The sequence below is a fragment of the Salvelinus namaycush genome, unplaced genomic scaffold (genome assembly GCF_016432855.1).
Source record: "Salvelinus namaycush isolate Seneca unplaced genomic scaffold, SaNama_1.0 Scaffold643, whole genome shotgun sequence".
Lineage (NCBI taxonomy): Eukaryota > Metazoa > Chordata > Actinopteri > Salmoniformes > Salmonidae > Salvelinus > Salvelinus namaycush.
The window spans coordinates 80,902-100,261 of NW_024061357.1; the positions used below are offsets into that span (position 1 = coordinate 80,902).

A 19,360-nucleotide genomic window follows, 5' to 3' on the forward strand; every position below is an offset into this window, starting at 1 on the left:
TCACCAACAGATCTGGGACCAGGCTAATGTGAACTTACTCTGGCAGGCGTTATCAACAACAGATCTGGGACCAGGCTAATGTGAACCTACTCTGGCAGGCGTTATCACCAACAGATCTGGGACCAGGCTAATGTGAACCTACTCTGACAGTGGAGTGTGTATTATGTTGTGACAACATTCTGTCATCATGGCTTAGGAAGTGAGTACATGGTGGTTAGCAACATGTAGAATACCTGTAGTCTACCTATAGTTCAGGGCAGGTAAAGCCCAGGTGTTAACCTGATCTCTCAGTGGGATAATGCACGAGCCATGTGTGTCTACATCAAAAACAGCAAACAACCTCTTAAAATCAAATCCAAAAATCAAATCAAATTTTATTTGACACATCTGCCAAATACAACAGGTATAGATAGACCTTACCGTGAAATGCTTACTTACAAACCCTTAACTAACAATGCAGTTTTAAGAAAAAAAGTGTTTTTTTACAACAACAAAAATGGAGGTAAAAAAAAAAAAGAACATTTTTATTTATTTTTTATTAAGGAGCAACAACAAAATAACAGTAGCGAGGCTAAATACAGGGGGTACCGGTATAGAGTCAATGTGCGGGGGCACCGGTTAGTTGAGGTAATTGAGTCTTATGGCTTGGGGTAGAAGCTGTTAAGAAGCCTTTTGGACCTAGACTTGACGCTCCGGTACCGCTTGCCATGCAATATCAGAAAGAACAGTATATGACTGGGGTGGCTGGAGTCTTTGACAATTTTTAGGGCCCTCCTCTGACACCGCCTGGTATAGAGGTCCTGGATGGCAGGAAGCTTGGCCCCAGTGATGTACTGGGCCGTACGCACTACCCTCTGTCGTGCCTTGCGGTCGGAGGCCGAGCAGTTGTCGTACCAGGCAGTGATGCAACCGGTCAAGATGCTCTCGATGGTGTAGCTGTAGAACCGTTTGAGGATCTGAGGACCCATGCCAAATCTTTTCTCCTGGGGGGGAATAGGCTTTGTCGTACCCTCTTCACAACTGTCTTGGTGTGTTTGGATCATGATAGTTTGTTGGTGATGTGGACACCAAGGAACTTGAAGCTCTCAACCTGCTCCACTACAGCCCCGTCGATGAGAATGGGGAGCGTGCACGGTCCTCCTTTTTCTGTAGTCCACAATCATCTACCTCTTACCTCTAAGCTCTGCTCAGATAAACACAGAAGCCTGAGAAGTCACTTAACGGTTGACGGCACACTCACAACAATGGGCTCAATTACATATGTCTGTGCCTCAGAAAACATTCAAATGTTAAGATCTGTATTTCATACTGAAGATTTCATACTGAAAATGTTGTATTTTGAAGGTTTTCTTTCTTATGGACTCACAGCCGTTATTTTCCAACACTGATCTGAGGTAAAAGAATCCTGTAATTCCAGTTCTGTTCACTCTACAGACACGACACCAACGTTGTTGTCTGTACTTGCCTAAACATATTATATTGCCTAATGGTTTTTCAGATGGAATCCCCAAATTCTTAACTGGTCCCAGATCTGTTTGCGCTGTTGCAACAACCACGGTTGTTGGCAAAACAAACAGATCTGGGACCAGGCTACCAGATTCCCATGAGTGTGTGATTGTTGACAGATGGTACAGGAACCCTGGCCCCAAGGTCCACAGCCATAATCTGATTACAGATTAACCTCCTACCCACATGAATACTAGTCCTAGTCTTAATCCCCCTTCTCACTCTATTTCCACTTACTACTCCTTCACTGCATTCATCTAGATTGGGCCAAGACATTAGAAAATTGACTCCCTTTACTCCGGATTGGGCCAAGACATTAGAAAATTGACTCCCTTTACTCCGGATTGGGCCAAGACATTAGAAAATTGACTCCCTTTACTCCGGATTGGGCCAAGACATTAGAAAATTGACTCCCTTTACTCCGGATTGGGCCAAGACATTAGAAAATGGACACCCTTCACTCTGGATTGGGCCAAGACATTCGAAAATTGACTCCCTTTACTCCGGATTGGGCCAAGACATTAGGAAATGGACACCCTTCCCTCTGGATTGGTCCAATACATTAGGAAATGGACACCCTTCCCTCTGGATTGGTCCAATACATTAGGAAAGGGACTCCCTTCCCTCTGGATTGGTCCAATACATTAGGAAAGGGACTCCCTTCACTCTGGATTGGTCCAAGACATTAGAAAATTGACTCCCTTTACTCCGGATTGGGCCAAGACATTAGGAAATGGACACCCTTCCCTCTGGATTGGTCCAATACATTAGGAAAGGGACTCCCTTCCCTCTGGATTGGTCCAATACATTAGGAAAGGGACACCCTTCACTCTGGATTGGTCCAAGACATTAGGAAATGGACACCCTTCACTCTGGATTGGTCCAATACATTAGGAAATGGACACCCTTCCCTCTGGATTGGTCCAATACATTAGGAAATGGACACCCTTCACTCTGGATTGGTCCAAGACATTAGGAAATGGCTTCCTTCACTCTGGCTCTTTCCAGGTGAGCCCTAGTCTAGCTCAGCCTAGGACTCATTTGGACTCTTCTAGAAAGAGGAATATAAAATAGCACAGGTACTTTACTCTAGACTCCAAGCCCCCCTCAATCACGGGTCTAAAACCATCATGAGTATCTTGACCAATATAGAATAAATCATTTATCGTTGAAAGGTACTTTGGCGCCTTATACAATCCGAAGAGCATGCGATCAAATTTGAAAAGACATAGCATTTTTTACTAATCTCAACAATATTACATTCATTATTTTAGGTCAGCTTCATTGGATTTTATAGGTAGGTAAGCATTGTTAAAATGAGGACCGAGGTACATGTTTTACAATTTATGGTAATTTTGTATGTCCAAACATGAATATTCAGTTGAATATTCATGAATATGCGTTTTCAAGTGGTGTATAGTGTAATGTCCCTCTTAAATTTCAAATGATCAATGTCCTTCCACCGTGTTCAGACTACATTTTGAGATAATGCACTACATATACAAAAGTATGTGGACACACCTTTCAAATTAGGGGATTTGGCTATTTCAGCCACACCCGTGTGGTTCCGTACATAGGTATAGAGACAGGTGGGTTGGGGGGGCTAATACACACACACACGCACACACACACACACACACACACACACGCACACACACACACACACACACACACACACACACACACACACACACACACACACACACACACACACACACACACACACACACACACACACACACACACACACGGTATCCCCAAAGCAATACCATTATAACAGCAACGGTGCGTTGTCAGACTGTGAAGAGACGTGAAGTTGCGTGCGGACATGGCGCCCTTCGAATTTCGCAACAATGTTATCGTCTCACTCCTGCGTATGCCGACACCGTGCATAGTAAATGAGAGAGGAACAGCTAAGCCAGCAGCCTATATGTCGAAACAAAATGCTAACTTACAAACTTGTGCGTAACGGCATGGTGTTTAACATACGCTACACTTCCAATGAAGTAGACTTACAGGTCTATGCTTATTATCTTGTGACTGTAGGTCACGGATAGCGTGGAAAAGGATTGTGGGTCCTGTCGGGCTGCCCCCCCCCCCCCAAAACCCCTATCATGGACCTTGCCACTGAGCAGGGGGCCTAGGTTTTGGTTAAAGCCCCCTCTAAGACAGTAATTTTAGGTTCCATTATTATAACCTAACAGCCTCTAAAAAGGTAGACCAGTGACTAAATTAGCATATATTCAAACAGTGCCTCAGATTAGCTTGGTTTACGCAATTTGTATTGAACTAGGGCAAGTAGGTTTAAGAAAAAATTCTTATTTACAATGACGGCCTACCGCCCGGGCCAAACCCTAACTCGGACGACGCTGGGCCAATTGTGCGCCGCCCTACGGGACTCCCAATCGCGGCCCGGTTGTGATACAGCCTGGAATCGAACCAGGGTCTGTAGTGACGCCTCTAGCACTGGAGATGCAGTGAGTTTCCTCTTCTCCTACAGACACTTGTGTAATAGCCCATGCTCCCTCAGCCGTTGGATAGATAATTGACTTTCACTTACCCACTAAAACGTACCATCAGCCTACAAGTTAGGGTACAAGTTAGCCTACAAGTTGGCCTACAAGTTAGCCTACAAGTTAGCCTACAAGTTAGGGTACAAGTTAGGGTACAAGTTAGCCTACAAGTTAGCCTACAAGTTAGCCTACAAGTTAGCCTACAAGTTAGGGTACAAGTTAGGGTACAAGTTAGGGTACAAGTTAGCCTACAAGTTAGGGTACAAGTTAGCCTACAAGTTAGCCTACAAGTTAGGGTACAAGTTAGCCTACAAGTTAGCCTACAAGTTAGCCTACAAGTTAGCCTACAAGTTAGGGTACAAGTTAGGGTACAAGTTAGGGTACAAGTTAGCCTACAAGTTAGGGTACAAGTTAGCCTACAAGTTAGCCTACAAGTTAGGGTACAAGTTAGCCTACAAGTTAGCCTACAAGTTAGCCTACAAGTTAGCCTACAAATTAGGGTACTCGATCTAGTGAGCTGCTACAGGTTTTATAATGGGCTGTAAAATAGAGGTGTTGTAGAGAATTGACATGCACACGCATAGCCCCCGGTCTCAAGGATCCCAAGATAATGAGTTATGTTGGGTGTGCTGACGTAGCCAACTGGCCAATAGTCGTTAGAAGGATAGCTGCCTTAATAAGGGGTAAAATACTACTGTTAGTAAATCACCACGGATACAGCCGTTAATAGTTACCTAGGCTACGCAGCGTTCAGTGACAGTGGCAAGAATGCACCATGGTCTTTAGAAGAGTTTATTCCTATGGTCTGAAATTGCCAGGGGGAAACTCGGTGTGTGTGTGTGTGTGTCAGTTTCTGTGTGTGTGTGTGTGTGTGTGTGTGTGTGTGTGTGTGTGTGTGTGTGTGTGTGTGTGTGTGTGTGTGTGTGTGTGTGTGTGTGTGTGTGTGTGTGTGTGTGTGTGTGTGTGTGAGAGTTATTAGATCCCTATATTGATAAGCGTGAGTAAGCAGTGACGCCTGTTTGAACAAGTGTATCAGATCAGCTCATTAGTTTCGATGGTCATTTGTTTATTTTGCCCCCACTTTTTGCAACCCCCCCCCCACACACACACACACACACACACACACGCACACACCTGCATACACACACAACCCGCCCGTCTCTACCTATGTATGCAACCACGGCTCATTCTGTTCCAGGTCCTAATACCTAATAATAATATGGCTATTTTATGCACTAAAAGGGGGTCCATCTGTCGTTCTGCCCCTGAACAAGGCAGTTAACCCACTGTTCCTAGGCCGTCATTGAAAATAAGAATTTGTTCTTAACTGACTTTCCTAGTTAGATAAAGGTCAAATAAATATAATAAAAGAGAAAGGATTTCCTTCTTACTAAAGCCAATTCTAAAGTATAGTTTCACCAGGTCATCTAACTGAGGCGTTTCATAGCAACAGGAAGCCAAGAAGACATGCTTAACCAAATCCCCTACTTAAATCTTAAAATATAACTGAGACTTTATTCTCAATATTTTGTCTTTATTCTCGAAATTAAAATTTCGAGTTCATTCTAGAAATATTGGCACTTTATTCTAGAAAAATTGACATTTTTTCACAAAATTTAATTTCAACTTTATTTTCTAGTTATTGCCACTTTATTCTGGAAATATTGTCGCTTTTTTTAAAGTACTATCATGCAAACAACAATAATAATACAAGTACCACCAACCTTGGCAGTTTGTTTATTCCCCTTTACTTGGCCCTAATAGTCTTCCGTACGTTTAGGATAGGGACGTCCCAAAGATCCCGGATAGCACTGACCAACCAACTATCCAACCAAGCAACCAACCACCTAATCAACCAATCAATCAACCAATCAAGTTGTATCTCTTAACCTGGCAGGTCCAGATCCAGGTGATCCAAAAGCCGTCATCTCCGAAGAGGTTAAAGATGTCCAAGATCCCTCTGGAGTACCCGAACATGGAGATGCTAGCGTCCGAGATGGCCAGGTTTAACGTGAGGAAGTCTGTTGGCAGCAGGGAGGCCCTCTGTCTGTACAACACCAATATCACTAGACTGTTGCCAAACAACGACAGCCAACCTGGAGAAGAGATGAGACATACAAACTCACTGAAACATTCCACATACAAGACACAAATTCAGATATAGGCCTACTGAAGCAATTCAGAAAAATATCATATCTGATAATTGTTTTCAGGGGGAAAGCTCAGGTGCAAATAAAACTAATATTAGTAATTATCTCAGTAGCAAATTCTTTTTTTTCTCAGCATGGCTTCCATTCACACCTGTTCTTTTAAGTCTCTATTTAAAGATTTAGAGGTCCTGCACCTCCCGGGATGGCATTTAAGGTGTTACAGGATCAAAGGTCAACCGTTCAAAGCATTCCACTCATACCCGATCATGAGCCTCACAGCCGTAGGGTTACACGTCCCCTAGAGAGGTGGAGAGAGAGGGCTACAAAGGTACTTGACCAGTTGACTTAGGTGAGAGACATACCCCTTTTTTTGTGACCAAATCTTTATACTACATGCACAATGCACAAATTGATATCATTTAATAGTTCGCTCGGATCACAGAGTCAAAACATAACAACACATCGAGTATGTAAAGAGAGAAAAAAAGATAACAAAAGTGAGCCTCCCCCAACCTCCCCTAACCCCACCCATCCAACATGTCTCCCTCCACCCCAACCTCCCCTAACCCCACCCATCCAACATGTCTCCCTCCACCCCAACCTCCCTTAACCCCACCCATCCAACATGTCTCCCTCCACCCCCAACCTCCCTTAACCCCACCCATCCAACATGACTCCCTCCACCCCAACCTCCCTTAACCCCACCCATCCAACATGACTCCCTCCACCCCAACCTCCCCTAACCCCACCCATCCAACATGTCTCCCTCCACCCCAACCTCCCCTAACCCCACCCATCCAACATGTCTCCCTCCACCCCAACCTCCCCTAACCCCACCCATCCAACATGTCTCCCTCCACCCCAACCTCCCTTAACCCCACCCATCCAACATGTCTCCCTCCACCCCCAACCTCCCCTAACCCCACCCATCCAACATGACTCCCTCCACCCCAACCTCCCCTAACCCCACCCATCCAACATGACTCCCTCCACCCCAACCTCCCTTAACCCCACCCATCCAACATGACTCCCTCCACCCCAACCTCCCCTAACCCCACCCATCCAACATGTCTCCCTCCACCCCAACCTCCCCTAACCCCACCCATCCAACATGTCTCCCTCCACCCCAACCTCCCTTAACCCCACCCATCCAACATGTCTCCCTCCACCCCAACCTCCCCTAACCCCACCCATCCAACATGACTCCCTCCACCCCAACCTCCCTTAACCCCACCCATCCAACATGACTCCCTCCACCCCAACCTCCCTTAACCCCACCCATCCAACATGACTCCTTCCACCCCAACCTCCCTTAACCCCACCCATCCAACATGTCTCCCTCCACCCCAACCTCCCCTAACCCCACCCATCCAACATGACTCCCTCCACCCCAACCTCCCTTAACCCCACCCATCCAACATGACTCCCTCCACCCCAACCTCCCTTAACCCCACCCATCCAACATGTCTCCCTCCACCCCAACCTCCCCTAACCCCACCCATCCAACATGACTCCCTCCACCCCAACCTCCCTTAACCCCACCCATCCAACATGACTCCCTCCACCCCAACCTCCCTTAACCCCACCCATCCAACATGACTCCCTCCACCCCAACCTCCCCTAACCCCACCCATCCAACATGTCTCCCTCCACCCCAACCTCCCCTAACCCCACCCATCCAACATGACTCCCTCCACCCCAACCTCCCCTAACCCCACCCATCCAACATGACTCCCTCCACCCCAACCTCCCTTAACCCCACCCATCCAACATGACTCCCTCCACCCCAACCTCCCTTAACCCCACCCATCCAACATGTCTCCCTCCACCCCAACCTCCCCTAACCCCACCCATCCAACATGTCTCCCTCCACCCCAACCTCCCCTAACCCCACCCATCCAACATGTCTCCCTCCACCCCAACCTCCCCTAACCCCACCCATCCAACATGTCTCCCTCCCCCCACCTCCCCTAACCCCACCCATCCAACATGTCTCCCTCCACCCCAACCTCCCCTAACCCCACCCATCCAACATGTCTCCCTCCCCCAACCTCCCCTAACCCCACCCATCCAACATGTCTCCCTCCCCCAACCTCCCCTAACCCCACCCATCCAACATGTCTCCCTCCACCCCCAACCTCCCCTAACCCCACCCATCCAACACGTCTCCCTCCACCCCAACCTCCCCTAACCCCACCCATCCAACATGACTCCCTCCACCCCAACCTCCCTTAACCCCACCCATCCAACATGTCTCCCTCCACCCCAACCTCCCCTAACCCCACCCATCCAACATGACTCCCTCCACCCCAACCTCCCTTAACCCCACCCATCCAACATGACTCCCTCCAGCCCCAACCTCCCCTAACCCCACCCATCCAACATGACTCCCTCCAGCCCCAACCTCCCCTAACCCCACCCATCCAACATGTCTCCCTCCCCCCACCTCCCCTAACCCCACCCATCCAACATGTCTCCCTCCACCCCAACCTCCCCTAACCCCACCCATCCAACATGACTCCCTCCACCCCAACCTCCCCTAACCCCACCCATCCAACATGTCTCCCTCCACCCCAACCTCCCCTAACCCCACCCATCCAACATGTCTCCCTCCACCCCAACCTCCCCTAACCCCACCCATCCAACATGTCTCCCTCCACCCCAACCTCCCTTAACCCCACCCATCCAACATGTCTCCCTCCACCCCAACCTCCCCTAACCCCACCCATCCAACATGACTCCCTCCACCCCAACCTCCCTTAACCCCACCCATCCAACATGACTCCCTCCACCCCAACCTCCCTTAACCCCACCCATCCAACATGACTCCCTCCACCCCAACCTCCCCTAACCCCACCCATCCAACATGTCTCCCTCCACCCCAACCTCCCCTAACCCCACCCATCCAACATGACTCCCTCCACCCCAACCTCCCTTAACCCCACCCATCCAACATGACTCCCTCCACCCCAACCTCCCTTAACCCCACCCATCCAACATGTCTCCCTCCACCCCAACCTCCCCTAACCCCACCCATCCAACATGACTCCCTCCACCCCAACCTCCCTTAACCCCACCCATCCAACATGACTCCCTCCACCCCAACCTCCCTTAACCCCACCCATCCAACATGACTCCCTCCACCCCAACCTCCCCTAACCCCACCCATCCAACATGTCTCCCTCCACCCCAACCTCCCCTAACCCCACCCATCCAACATGACTCCCTCCACCCCAACCTCCCCTAACCCCACCCATCCAACATGACTCCCTCCACCCCAACCTCCCTTAACCCCACCCATCCAACATGACTCCCTCCACCCCAACCTCCCTTAACCCCACCCATCCAACATGTCTCCCTCCACCCCAACCTCCCCTAACCCCACCCATCCAACATGTCTCCCTCCACCCCAACCTCCCCTAACCCCACCCATCCAACATGTCTCCCTCCACCCCAACCTCCCCTAACCCCACCCATCCAACATGTCTCCCTCCCCCCACCTCCCCTAACCCCACCCATCCAACATGTCTCCCTCCACCCCAACCTCCCCTAACCCCACCCATCCAACATGTCTCCCTCCCCCAACCTCCCCTAACCCCACCCATCCAACATGTCTCCCTCCCCCAACCTCCCCTAACCCCACCCATCCAACATGTCTCCCTCCACCCCCAACCTCCCCTAACCCCACCCATCCAACATGTCTCCCTCCACCCCAACCTCCCCTAACCCCACCCATCCAACATGACTCCCTCCACCCCAACCTCCCTTAACCCCACCCATCCAACTTGTCTCCCTCCACCCCAACCTCCCCTAACCCCACCCATCCAACATGACTCCCTCCACCCCAACCTCCCTTAACCCCACCCATCCAACATGACTCCCTCCAGCCCCAACCTCCCCTAACCCCACCCATCCAACATGACTCCCTCCAGCCCCAACCTCCCCTAACCCCACCCATCCAACATGTCTCCCTCCCCCCACCTCCCCTAACCCCACCCATCCAACATGTCTACCTCCACCCCAACCTCCCCTAACCCCACCCATCCAACATGACTCCCTCCACCCCAACCTCCCCTAACCCCACCCATCCAACATGTCTCCCTCCACCCCAACCTCCCCTAACCCCACCCATCCAACATGTCTCCCTCCCCCCACCTCCCCTAACCCCACCCATCCAACATGACTCCCTCCACCCCAACCTCCCCTAACCCCACCCATCCAACATGTCTCCCTCCACCCCAACCTCCCCTAACCCCACCCATCCAACATGTCTCCCTCCCCCCACCTCCCCTAACCCCACCCATCCAACATGACTCCCTCCACCCCAACCTCCCCTAACCCCACCCATCCAACATGTCTTCCTCCACCCCAACCTCCCCTAACCCCACCCATCCAACATGTCTCCCTCCACCCCAACCTCCCCTAACCCCACCCATCCAACATGTCTCCCTCCCCCCACCTCCCCTAACCCCACCCATCCAACATGTCTCCCTCCACCCCAACCTCCCCTAACCCCCCCCCTCCAACATGACTCCCTCCACCCCAACCTCCCCTAACCCCACTCATCCAACATGTCTCCCTCCCCCCACCTCCCCTAACCCCACCCATCCAACATGTCTCCCTCCACCCCAACCTCCCCTAACCCCACCCATCCAACATGTCTCCCTCCACCCCAACCTCCCTTAACACCACCCATCTAACATGTCTCCCTCCCCCCACCTCCCCTAACCCCACCCATCCAACATGACTCCCTCCACCCCAACCTCCCCTAACCCCACCCATCCAACATGACTCCCTCCACCCCAACCTCCCTTAACCCCACCCATCCAACATGACTCCCTCCACCCCCATCTCCCCTAACCCCACCCATCCAACATGTCTCCCTCCACCCCAACCTCCCCTAACCCCACCCATCCAACATGACTCCCTCCACCCCAACCTCCCTTAACCCCACCCATCCAACATGACTCCCTCCACCCCAACCTCCCTTAACCCCACCCATCCAACATGACTCCCTCCACCCCAACCTCCCCTAACCCCACCCATCCAACATGTCTCCCTCCACCCCAACCTCCCCTAACCCCACCCATCCAACATGACTCCCTCCACCCCAACCTCCCCTAACCCCACCCATCCAACATGACTCCCTCCACCCCAACCTCCCTTAACCCCACCCATCCAACATGACTCCCTCCACCCCAACCTCCCTTAACCCCACCCATCCAACATGTCTCCCTCCACCCCAACCTCCCCTAACCCCACCCATCCAACATGTCTCCCTCCACCCCAACCTCCCCTAACCCCACCCATCCAACATGTCTCCCTCCACCCCAACCTCCCTAACCCCACCCATCCAACATGTCTCCCTCCCCCCACCTCCCCTAACCCCACCCATCCAACATGTCTCCCTCCACCCCAACCTCCCCTAACCCCACCCATCCAACATGTCTCCCTCCCCCAACCTCCCCTAACCCCACCCATCCAACATGTCTCCCTCCCCCAACCTCCCCTAACCCCACCCATCCAACATGTCTCCCTCCAGCCCCAACCTCCCCTAACCCCACCCATCCAACATGTCTCCCTCCACCCCAACCTCCCCTAACCCCACCCATCCAACATGACTCCCTCCACCCCAACCTCCCTTAACCCCACCCATCCAACATGTCTCCCTCCACCCCAACCTCCCCTAACCCCACCCATCCAACATGACTCCCTCCACCCCAACCTCCCTTAACCCCACCCATCCAACATGACTCCCTCCAGCCCCAACCTCCCCTAACCCCACCCATCCAACATGACTCCCTCCAGCCCCAACCTCCCCTAACCCCACCCATCCAACATGTCTCCCTCCCCCCACCTCCCCTAACCCCACCCATCCAACATGTCTCCCTCCACCCCAACCTCCCCTAACCCCACCCATCCAACATGACTCCCTCCACCCCAACCTCCCCTAACCCCACCCATCCAACATGTCTCCCTCCACCCCAACCTCCCCTAACCCCACCCATCCAACATGTCTCCCTCCACCCCAACCTCCCCTAACCCCACCCATCCAACATGTCTCCCTCCACCCCAACCTCCCTTAACCCCACCCATCCAACATGTCTCCCTCCACCCCAACCTCCCCTAACCCCACCCATCCAACATGACTCCCTCCACCCCAACCTCCCTTAACCCCACCCATCCAACATGACTCCCTCCACCCCAACCTCCCTTAACCCCACCCATCCAACATGACTCCCTCCACCCCAACCTCCCCTAACCCCACCCATCCAACATGTCTCCCTCCACCCCAACCTCCCCTAACCCCACCCATCCAACATGACTCCCTCCACCCCAACCTCCCTTAACCCCACCCATCCAACATGACTCCCTCCACCCCAACCTCCCTTAACCCCACCCATCCAACATGTCTCCCTCCACCCCAACCTCCCCTAACCCCACCCATCCAACATGACTCCCTCCACCCCAACCTCCCTTAACCCCACCCATCCAACATGACTCCCTCCACCCCAACCTCCCTTAACCCCACCCATCCAACATGACTCCCTCCACCCCAACCTCCCCTAACCCCACCCATCCAACATGTCTCCCTCCACCCCAACCTCCCCTAACCCCACCCATCCAACATGACTCCCTCCACCCCAACCTCCCCTAACCCCACCCATCCAACATGACTCCCTCCACCCCAACCTCCCTTAACCCCACCCATCCAACATGACTCCCTCCACCCCAACCTCCCTTAACCCCACCCATCCAACATGTCTCCCTCCACCCCAACCTCCCCTAACCCCACCCATCCAACATGTCTCCCTCCACCCCAACCTCCCCTAACCCCACCCATCCAACATGTCTCCCTCCACCCCAACCTCCCCTAACCCCACCCATCCAACATGTCTCCCTCCCCCCACCTCCCCTAACCCCACCCATCCAACATGTCTCCCTCCACCCCAACCTCCCCTAACCCCACCCATCCAACATGTCTCCCTCCCCCAACCTCCCCTAACCCCACCCATCCAACATGTCTCCCTCCCCCAACCTCCCCTAACCCCACCCATCCAACATGTCTCCCTCCACCCCCAACCTCCCCTAACCCCACCCATCCAACATGTCTCCCTCCACCCCAACCTCCCCTAACCCCACCCATCCAACATGACTCCCTCCACCCCAACCTCCCTTAACCCCACCCATCCAACATGTCTCCCTCCACCCCAACCTCCCCTAACCCCACCCATCCAACATGACTCCCTCCACCCCAACCTCCCTTAACCCCACCCATCCAACATGACTCCCTCCAGCCCCAACCTCCCCTAACCCCACCCATCCAACATGACTCCCTCCAGCCCCAACCTCCCCTAACCCCACCCATCCAACATGTCTCCCTCCCCCCACCTCCCCTAACCCCACCCATCCAACATGTCTCCCCCCACCCCAACCTCCCCTAACCCCACCCATCCAACATGACTCCCTCCACCCCAACCTCCCCTAACCCCACCCATCCAACATGTCTCCCTCCACCCCAACCTCCCCTAACCCCACCCATCCAACATGTCTCCCTCCCCCCACCTCCCCTAACCCCACCCATCCAACATGACTCCCTCCACCCCAACCTCCCCTAACCCCACCCATCCAACATGTCTCCCTCCACCCCAACCTCCCCTAACCCCACCCATCCAACATGTCTCCCTCCCCCCACCTCCCCTAACCCCACCCATCCAACATGACTCCCTCCACCCCAACCTCCCCTAACCCCACCCATCCAACATGTCTCCCTCCACCCCAACCTCCCCTAACCCCACCCATCCAACATGTCTCCCTCCACCCCAACCTCCACTAACCCCACCCATCCAACATGTCTCCCTCCCCCCACCTCCCCTAACCCCACCCATCCAACATGTCTCCCTCCACCCCAACCTCCCCTAACCCCACCCATCCAACATGACTCCCTCCACCCCAACCTCCCCTAACCCCACTCATCCAACATGTCTCCCTCCCCCCACCTCCCCTAACCCCACCCATCCAACATGTCTCCCTCCACCCCAACCTCCCCTAACCCCACCCATCCAACATGTCTCCCTCCACCCCAACCTCCCTTAACCCCACCCATCTAACATGTCTCCCTCCCCCCACCTCCCCTAACCCCACCCATCCAACATGACTCCCTCCACCCCAACCTCCCCTAACCCCACCCATCCAACATGACTCCCTCCACCCCAACCTCCCTTAACCCCACCCATCCAACATGACTCCCTCCACCCCCACCTCCCCTAACCCCACCCATCCAACATGTCTCCCTCCACCCCAACCTCCCCTAACCCCACCCATCCAACATGACTCCCTCCACCCCAACCTCCCCTAACCCCACCCATCCAACATGTCTCCCTCCACCCCAACCTCCCCTAACCCCACCCATCCAACATGTCTCCCTCCACCCCAACCTCCCCTAACCCCACCCATCCAACATGTCTCCCTCCACCCCAACCTCCCCTAACCCCACCCATCCAACATGTCTCCCTCCACCCCAACCTCCCCTAACCCCACCCATCCAACATGTCTCCCTCCACCCCAACCTCCCCTAACCCCACCCATCCAACATGACTCCCTCCAGCCCAACCTCCCCTAACCCCACCCATCCAACATGTCTCCCTCCACCCCCACCTCCCTAACCCCACCCATCCAACATGTCTCCCTCCACCCCAACCTCCCTAACCCCACCCATCCAACATGTCTCCCTCCACCCCAACCTCCCCTAACTCCACCCATCCAACATGACTCCCTCCAGCCCCAACCTCCCCTAACCCCACCCATCCAACATGACTCCCTCCAGCCCCAACCTCCCCTAACCCTACCCATCCAACATGACTCCCTCCACCCCAACCTCCCCTAACTCCACCCATCCAACATGTCTCCCTCCACCCCAACCTCCCTTAACCCCACCCATCCAACATGTCTCCCTCCACCCACCTCCCCTAACCCCACCCATCCAACATGTCTCCCTCCACCCCAACCTCCCCTAACCCCACCCATCCAACATGTCTCCCTCCACCCCAACCTCCCTTAACCCCACCCATCCAACATGTCTCCCTCCACCCCAACCTCCCTTAACCCCACCCATCCAACATGTCTCCCTCCACCCCAACCTCCCCTAACCCCACCCATCCAACATGTCTCCCTCCACCCCAACCTCCCCTAACCCCACCCATCCAACATGTCTCGCTCCACCCCAACCTCCCCTAACCCCACCCATCCAACATGACTCCCTCCAGCCCCAACCTCCCCTAACCCCACCCATCCAACATGACTCCCTCCACCCCAACCTCCCTTAACCCCACCCATCCAACATGACTCCCTCCACCCCAACCTCCCCTAACCCCACCCATCCAACATGACTCCCTCCACCCCAACCTCCCTTAACCCCACCCATCCAACATGTCTCCCTCCACCCCCAACCTCCCTTAACCCCACCCATCCAACATGACTCCCTCCACCCCAACCTCCCCTAACCCCACCCATCCAACATGACTCCCTCCACCCCAACCTCCCCTAACCCCACCCATCCAACATGTCTCCCTCCACCCCAACCTCCCCTAACCCCACCCATCCAACATGACTCCCTCCACCCCAACCTCCCCTAACCCCACCCATCCAACATGTCTCCCTCCACCCCAACCTCCCCTAACCCCACCCATCCAACATGTCTCCCTCCACCCCAACCTCCCCTAACCCCACCCATCCAACATGACTCCCTCCACCCCAACCTCCCCTAACCCCACCCATCCAACATGACTCCCTCCACCCCAACCTCCCTTAACCCCACCCATCCAACATGTCTCCCTCCCCCCACCTCCCCTAACCCCACCCATCCAACATGTCTCCCTCCACCCCAACCTCCCCTAACCCCACCCATCCAACATGACTCCCTCCACCCCAACCTCCCCTAACCCCACCCATCCAACATGTCTCCCTCCACCCCAACCTCCCCTAACCCCACCCATCCAACATGTCTCCCTCCACCCCAACCTCCCCTAACCCCACCCATCCAACATGTCTCCCTCCACCCCAACCTCCCCTAACCCCACCCATCCAACATGTCTCCCTCCACCCCAACCTCCCCTAACTCCACCCATCCAACATGTCTCCCTCCACCCCAACCTCCCCTAACCCCACCCATCCAACATGTCTCCCTCCACCCCAACCTCCCTTAACCCCACCCATCCAACATGACTCCCTCCACCCCAACCTCCCCTAACCCCACCCATCCAACATGTCTCCCTCCACCCCAACCTCCCTTAACCCCACCCATCCAACATGACTCCCTCCACCCCAACCTCCCCTAACCCCACCCATCCAACATGTCTCCCTCCACCCCAACCTCCCCTAACCCCACCCATCCAACATGTCTCCCTCCACCCCAACCTCCCCTAACCCCACCCATCCAACATGTCTCCCTTCACCCCAACCTCCCCTAACTCCACCCATCCAACATGTCTCCCTCCACCCCAACCTCCCCTAACCCCACCCATCCAACATGTCTCCCTCCACCCCAACCTCCCTTAACCCCACCCATCCAACATGACTCCCTCCACCCCAACCTCCCCTAACCCCACCCATCCAACATGTCTCCCTCCACCCCAACCTCCCCTAACCCCACCCATCCAACATGACTCCCTCCACCCCAACCTCCCCTAACCCCACCCATCCAACATGACTCCCTCCACCCCAACCTCCCCTAACCCCACCCATCCAACATGACTCCCTCCACCCCAACCTCCCCATCAGTAACCGTCTCTGATATTGAGAGATTCAAGGAGCTATCATCGTTAAGTAACATGCACTTTAAAATGAATTTTGTAACGTTGTCCCAGGAGCATTTAACTGCAGGGGCACTCCCACATCATGTGAAGGAATGTGCCTACCTGATTTAGGGGATACAGTGAATAGTTGGGACTTGGGGCTAATTTCATTGTAAAACGATTCCTTGGTGTTAAATACACTCTGTGAACAAACTTAAAATGCATAAGTCTCTTGGGGTATATCTCTATAAGCTTGGCATATCTAGCCACTAGGAAATTTGCCCATTCTTCAAGGCAAAACTGCTCCAGTGTCACGCCCTGACCATAGTAAGCTGTTTTTTCTCCGTGTTGGTTGGGGCGTGATAGTGACTAGGGTGGGTCATCTAGGGTTTTTTGTATGTCTATCTTGGCCTGATATGGTTCCCAATCAGAGACAGCTGTTTATCGTTGTCTCTGATTGGGGATCATATTTAGGTAGCCATTTCCCTTTTGTGTTTGTGGGATCTTAAGTTCTTTTTTTAATTTCACTTCACCAATTTGGACTATTTTGTGTATGTCCATTACATGAAATCCAAATAAACATCAATTTAAATTACAGGTTGTAATGCAACAAAATACGAAAAACGCAGAGGGGGATGAATACTTTCACAAGGCACTGTATGTAAAGGTGAAATTTCTATTTATTAATTTTTTATACATTTTCAAAAACAAATTAAACAACTGTTTTTACTTTGTCATTATGGGGTGTTGTGTGTAGTCTTGATGAGGATAAAAAAAAACTTTTTTAGAATAAGGCTGTAATGTCACAAAATGTGGAAAAAGTCAAGTGGTCTGAATACATTCTGAACGCTCTTTATCAGTGAGACATACTCTTTGACTCAGTAGACTGGGTCACGTTAGGCATACCGGTAGCTCAGAAGATCGGGCTGTGGTATGATGGCCACTTATACAATAGCTACTTGGCTATATCAGCCAATAGCCAGATGAGAGGCTGGTGGATTCAAGATAACAGCTACTTGGTTATATCAGCCATTAGCCAGATGAGTGGCCAGTGGATTCAAGATAACAGCTACTTGGTTATATCAGCCATTAGCCAGATGAGTGGCTGGTGGATTCAAGATAACAGCTACTTGGTTATATCAGCCATTAGCCAGATGAGTGGCCAGTGGATTCAAGATAACAGCTACTTGGTTATATCAGCCATTAGCCAGATGAGTGGCCGGTGGATTCAAGATAACAGCTACTTGGTTATATCAGCCATTAGCCAGATGAGTGGCCGGTGGATTCAAGATAACAGCTACTTGGTTATATCAGCCATTAGCCAGATGAGTGGCCAGTGGATTCAAGATAACAGCTACTTGGTTATATCAGCCATTAGCCAGATGAGTGGCTGGTGGATTCAAGATAACAGCTACTTGGTTATATCAGCCATTAGCCAGATGAGTGGCCGATGGATTCAAGATAACAGCTACTTGGTTATATCAGCCATTAGCCAGATGAGTTGCCGGCGGATTCAAGATGACTGTTCTTGTCCTTGACCTATCAAAATGGAGCACTTCATTCACTATTTCCTGTTTCTGCTTGTCATAGGAATACATATAAATAAACTTCACAATACTTAAAAATAGTTCCTGCGTTTGCATCCAAAATATATCTTGAAAATGTATATTTTTATGTAATTTGCAAAGTAGGCTACATACAAACTGAACTGCAATTTCCAAACACAAACAGATACTTTTGATTCTGTTTAAAAAAATAGATATAAAAAAATTCAGAGTGCTGATTTCTATATGTAAACTACATTGTTCACATTTGGATATTGACAATGTGTATTATCTGAAATGTACAGTACATTTATACTTCTATCTCAATAGCATTCAACCACACAATATTAATAATAATGCATTTAATTTGCATAGCCCTTTTCATTACAGAGTTAACTGCGAGCTAAAGTATAGTCTGCTAATTTACATTCAGCACCCACCCACCTATCAGCAACAGGTAAACTCCGATGACAGTCTCCGCCTGTTCCGACAGAGGAGGCTCCTTGTATACCTGACTCAGGTTATTATTCCTCCACGGAATGTTCGCTATCTTCACAGGATGTCTCAGTGGTGCCAGCTGTTCCATCTTCTCAACCTTCTAAAGGTTCCAAATTCCAAGCCCAGGTTCCAAATTCCAATTCTCTGTCAGTTCCGAGGAGCTTCTCTTCCCTTCTCTCAAGTCTTCATTCACTGAGATATTGCCTCGTGTGCCAAACGGAAACTCCTGACCCCTGCTTCCTAGTAAAGCCAGCTTAGAAATAAACACCAATGCCCTAAAGTTAGCCTACAGTACAACTCATTACAGGCCAATTGATAACGAGTAGCCCATGCCTGGTAATCCAATTTTTGTCTTA

General features: G+C 52.2%; 1 protein-coding gene across 1 annotated transcript in view; it reads right to left on the reverse strand.

The window, feature by feature from the left end:
* LOC120042229 (visual pigment-like receptor peropsin) overlaps positions 1 to 19,092 on the reverse strand; it is a 47,241-nt gene extending 28,149 nt beyond the window's left edge. Inside the window, exons 1-2 of the mRNA XM_038987097.1 lie at positions 18,951 to 19,092; positions 5,910 to 6,115 (exon numbers count right to left, since the gene is read on the reverse strand). Of these exons, the coding sequence (XP_038843025.1) occupies positions 5,910 to 6,115; positions 18,951 to 19,092 (348 nt within the window). The remainder of the gene's footprint in view (positions 1 to 5,909; positions 6,116 to 18,950) is intronic.
* Positions 19,093 to 19,360: the final 268 nt, after the last annotated feature.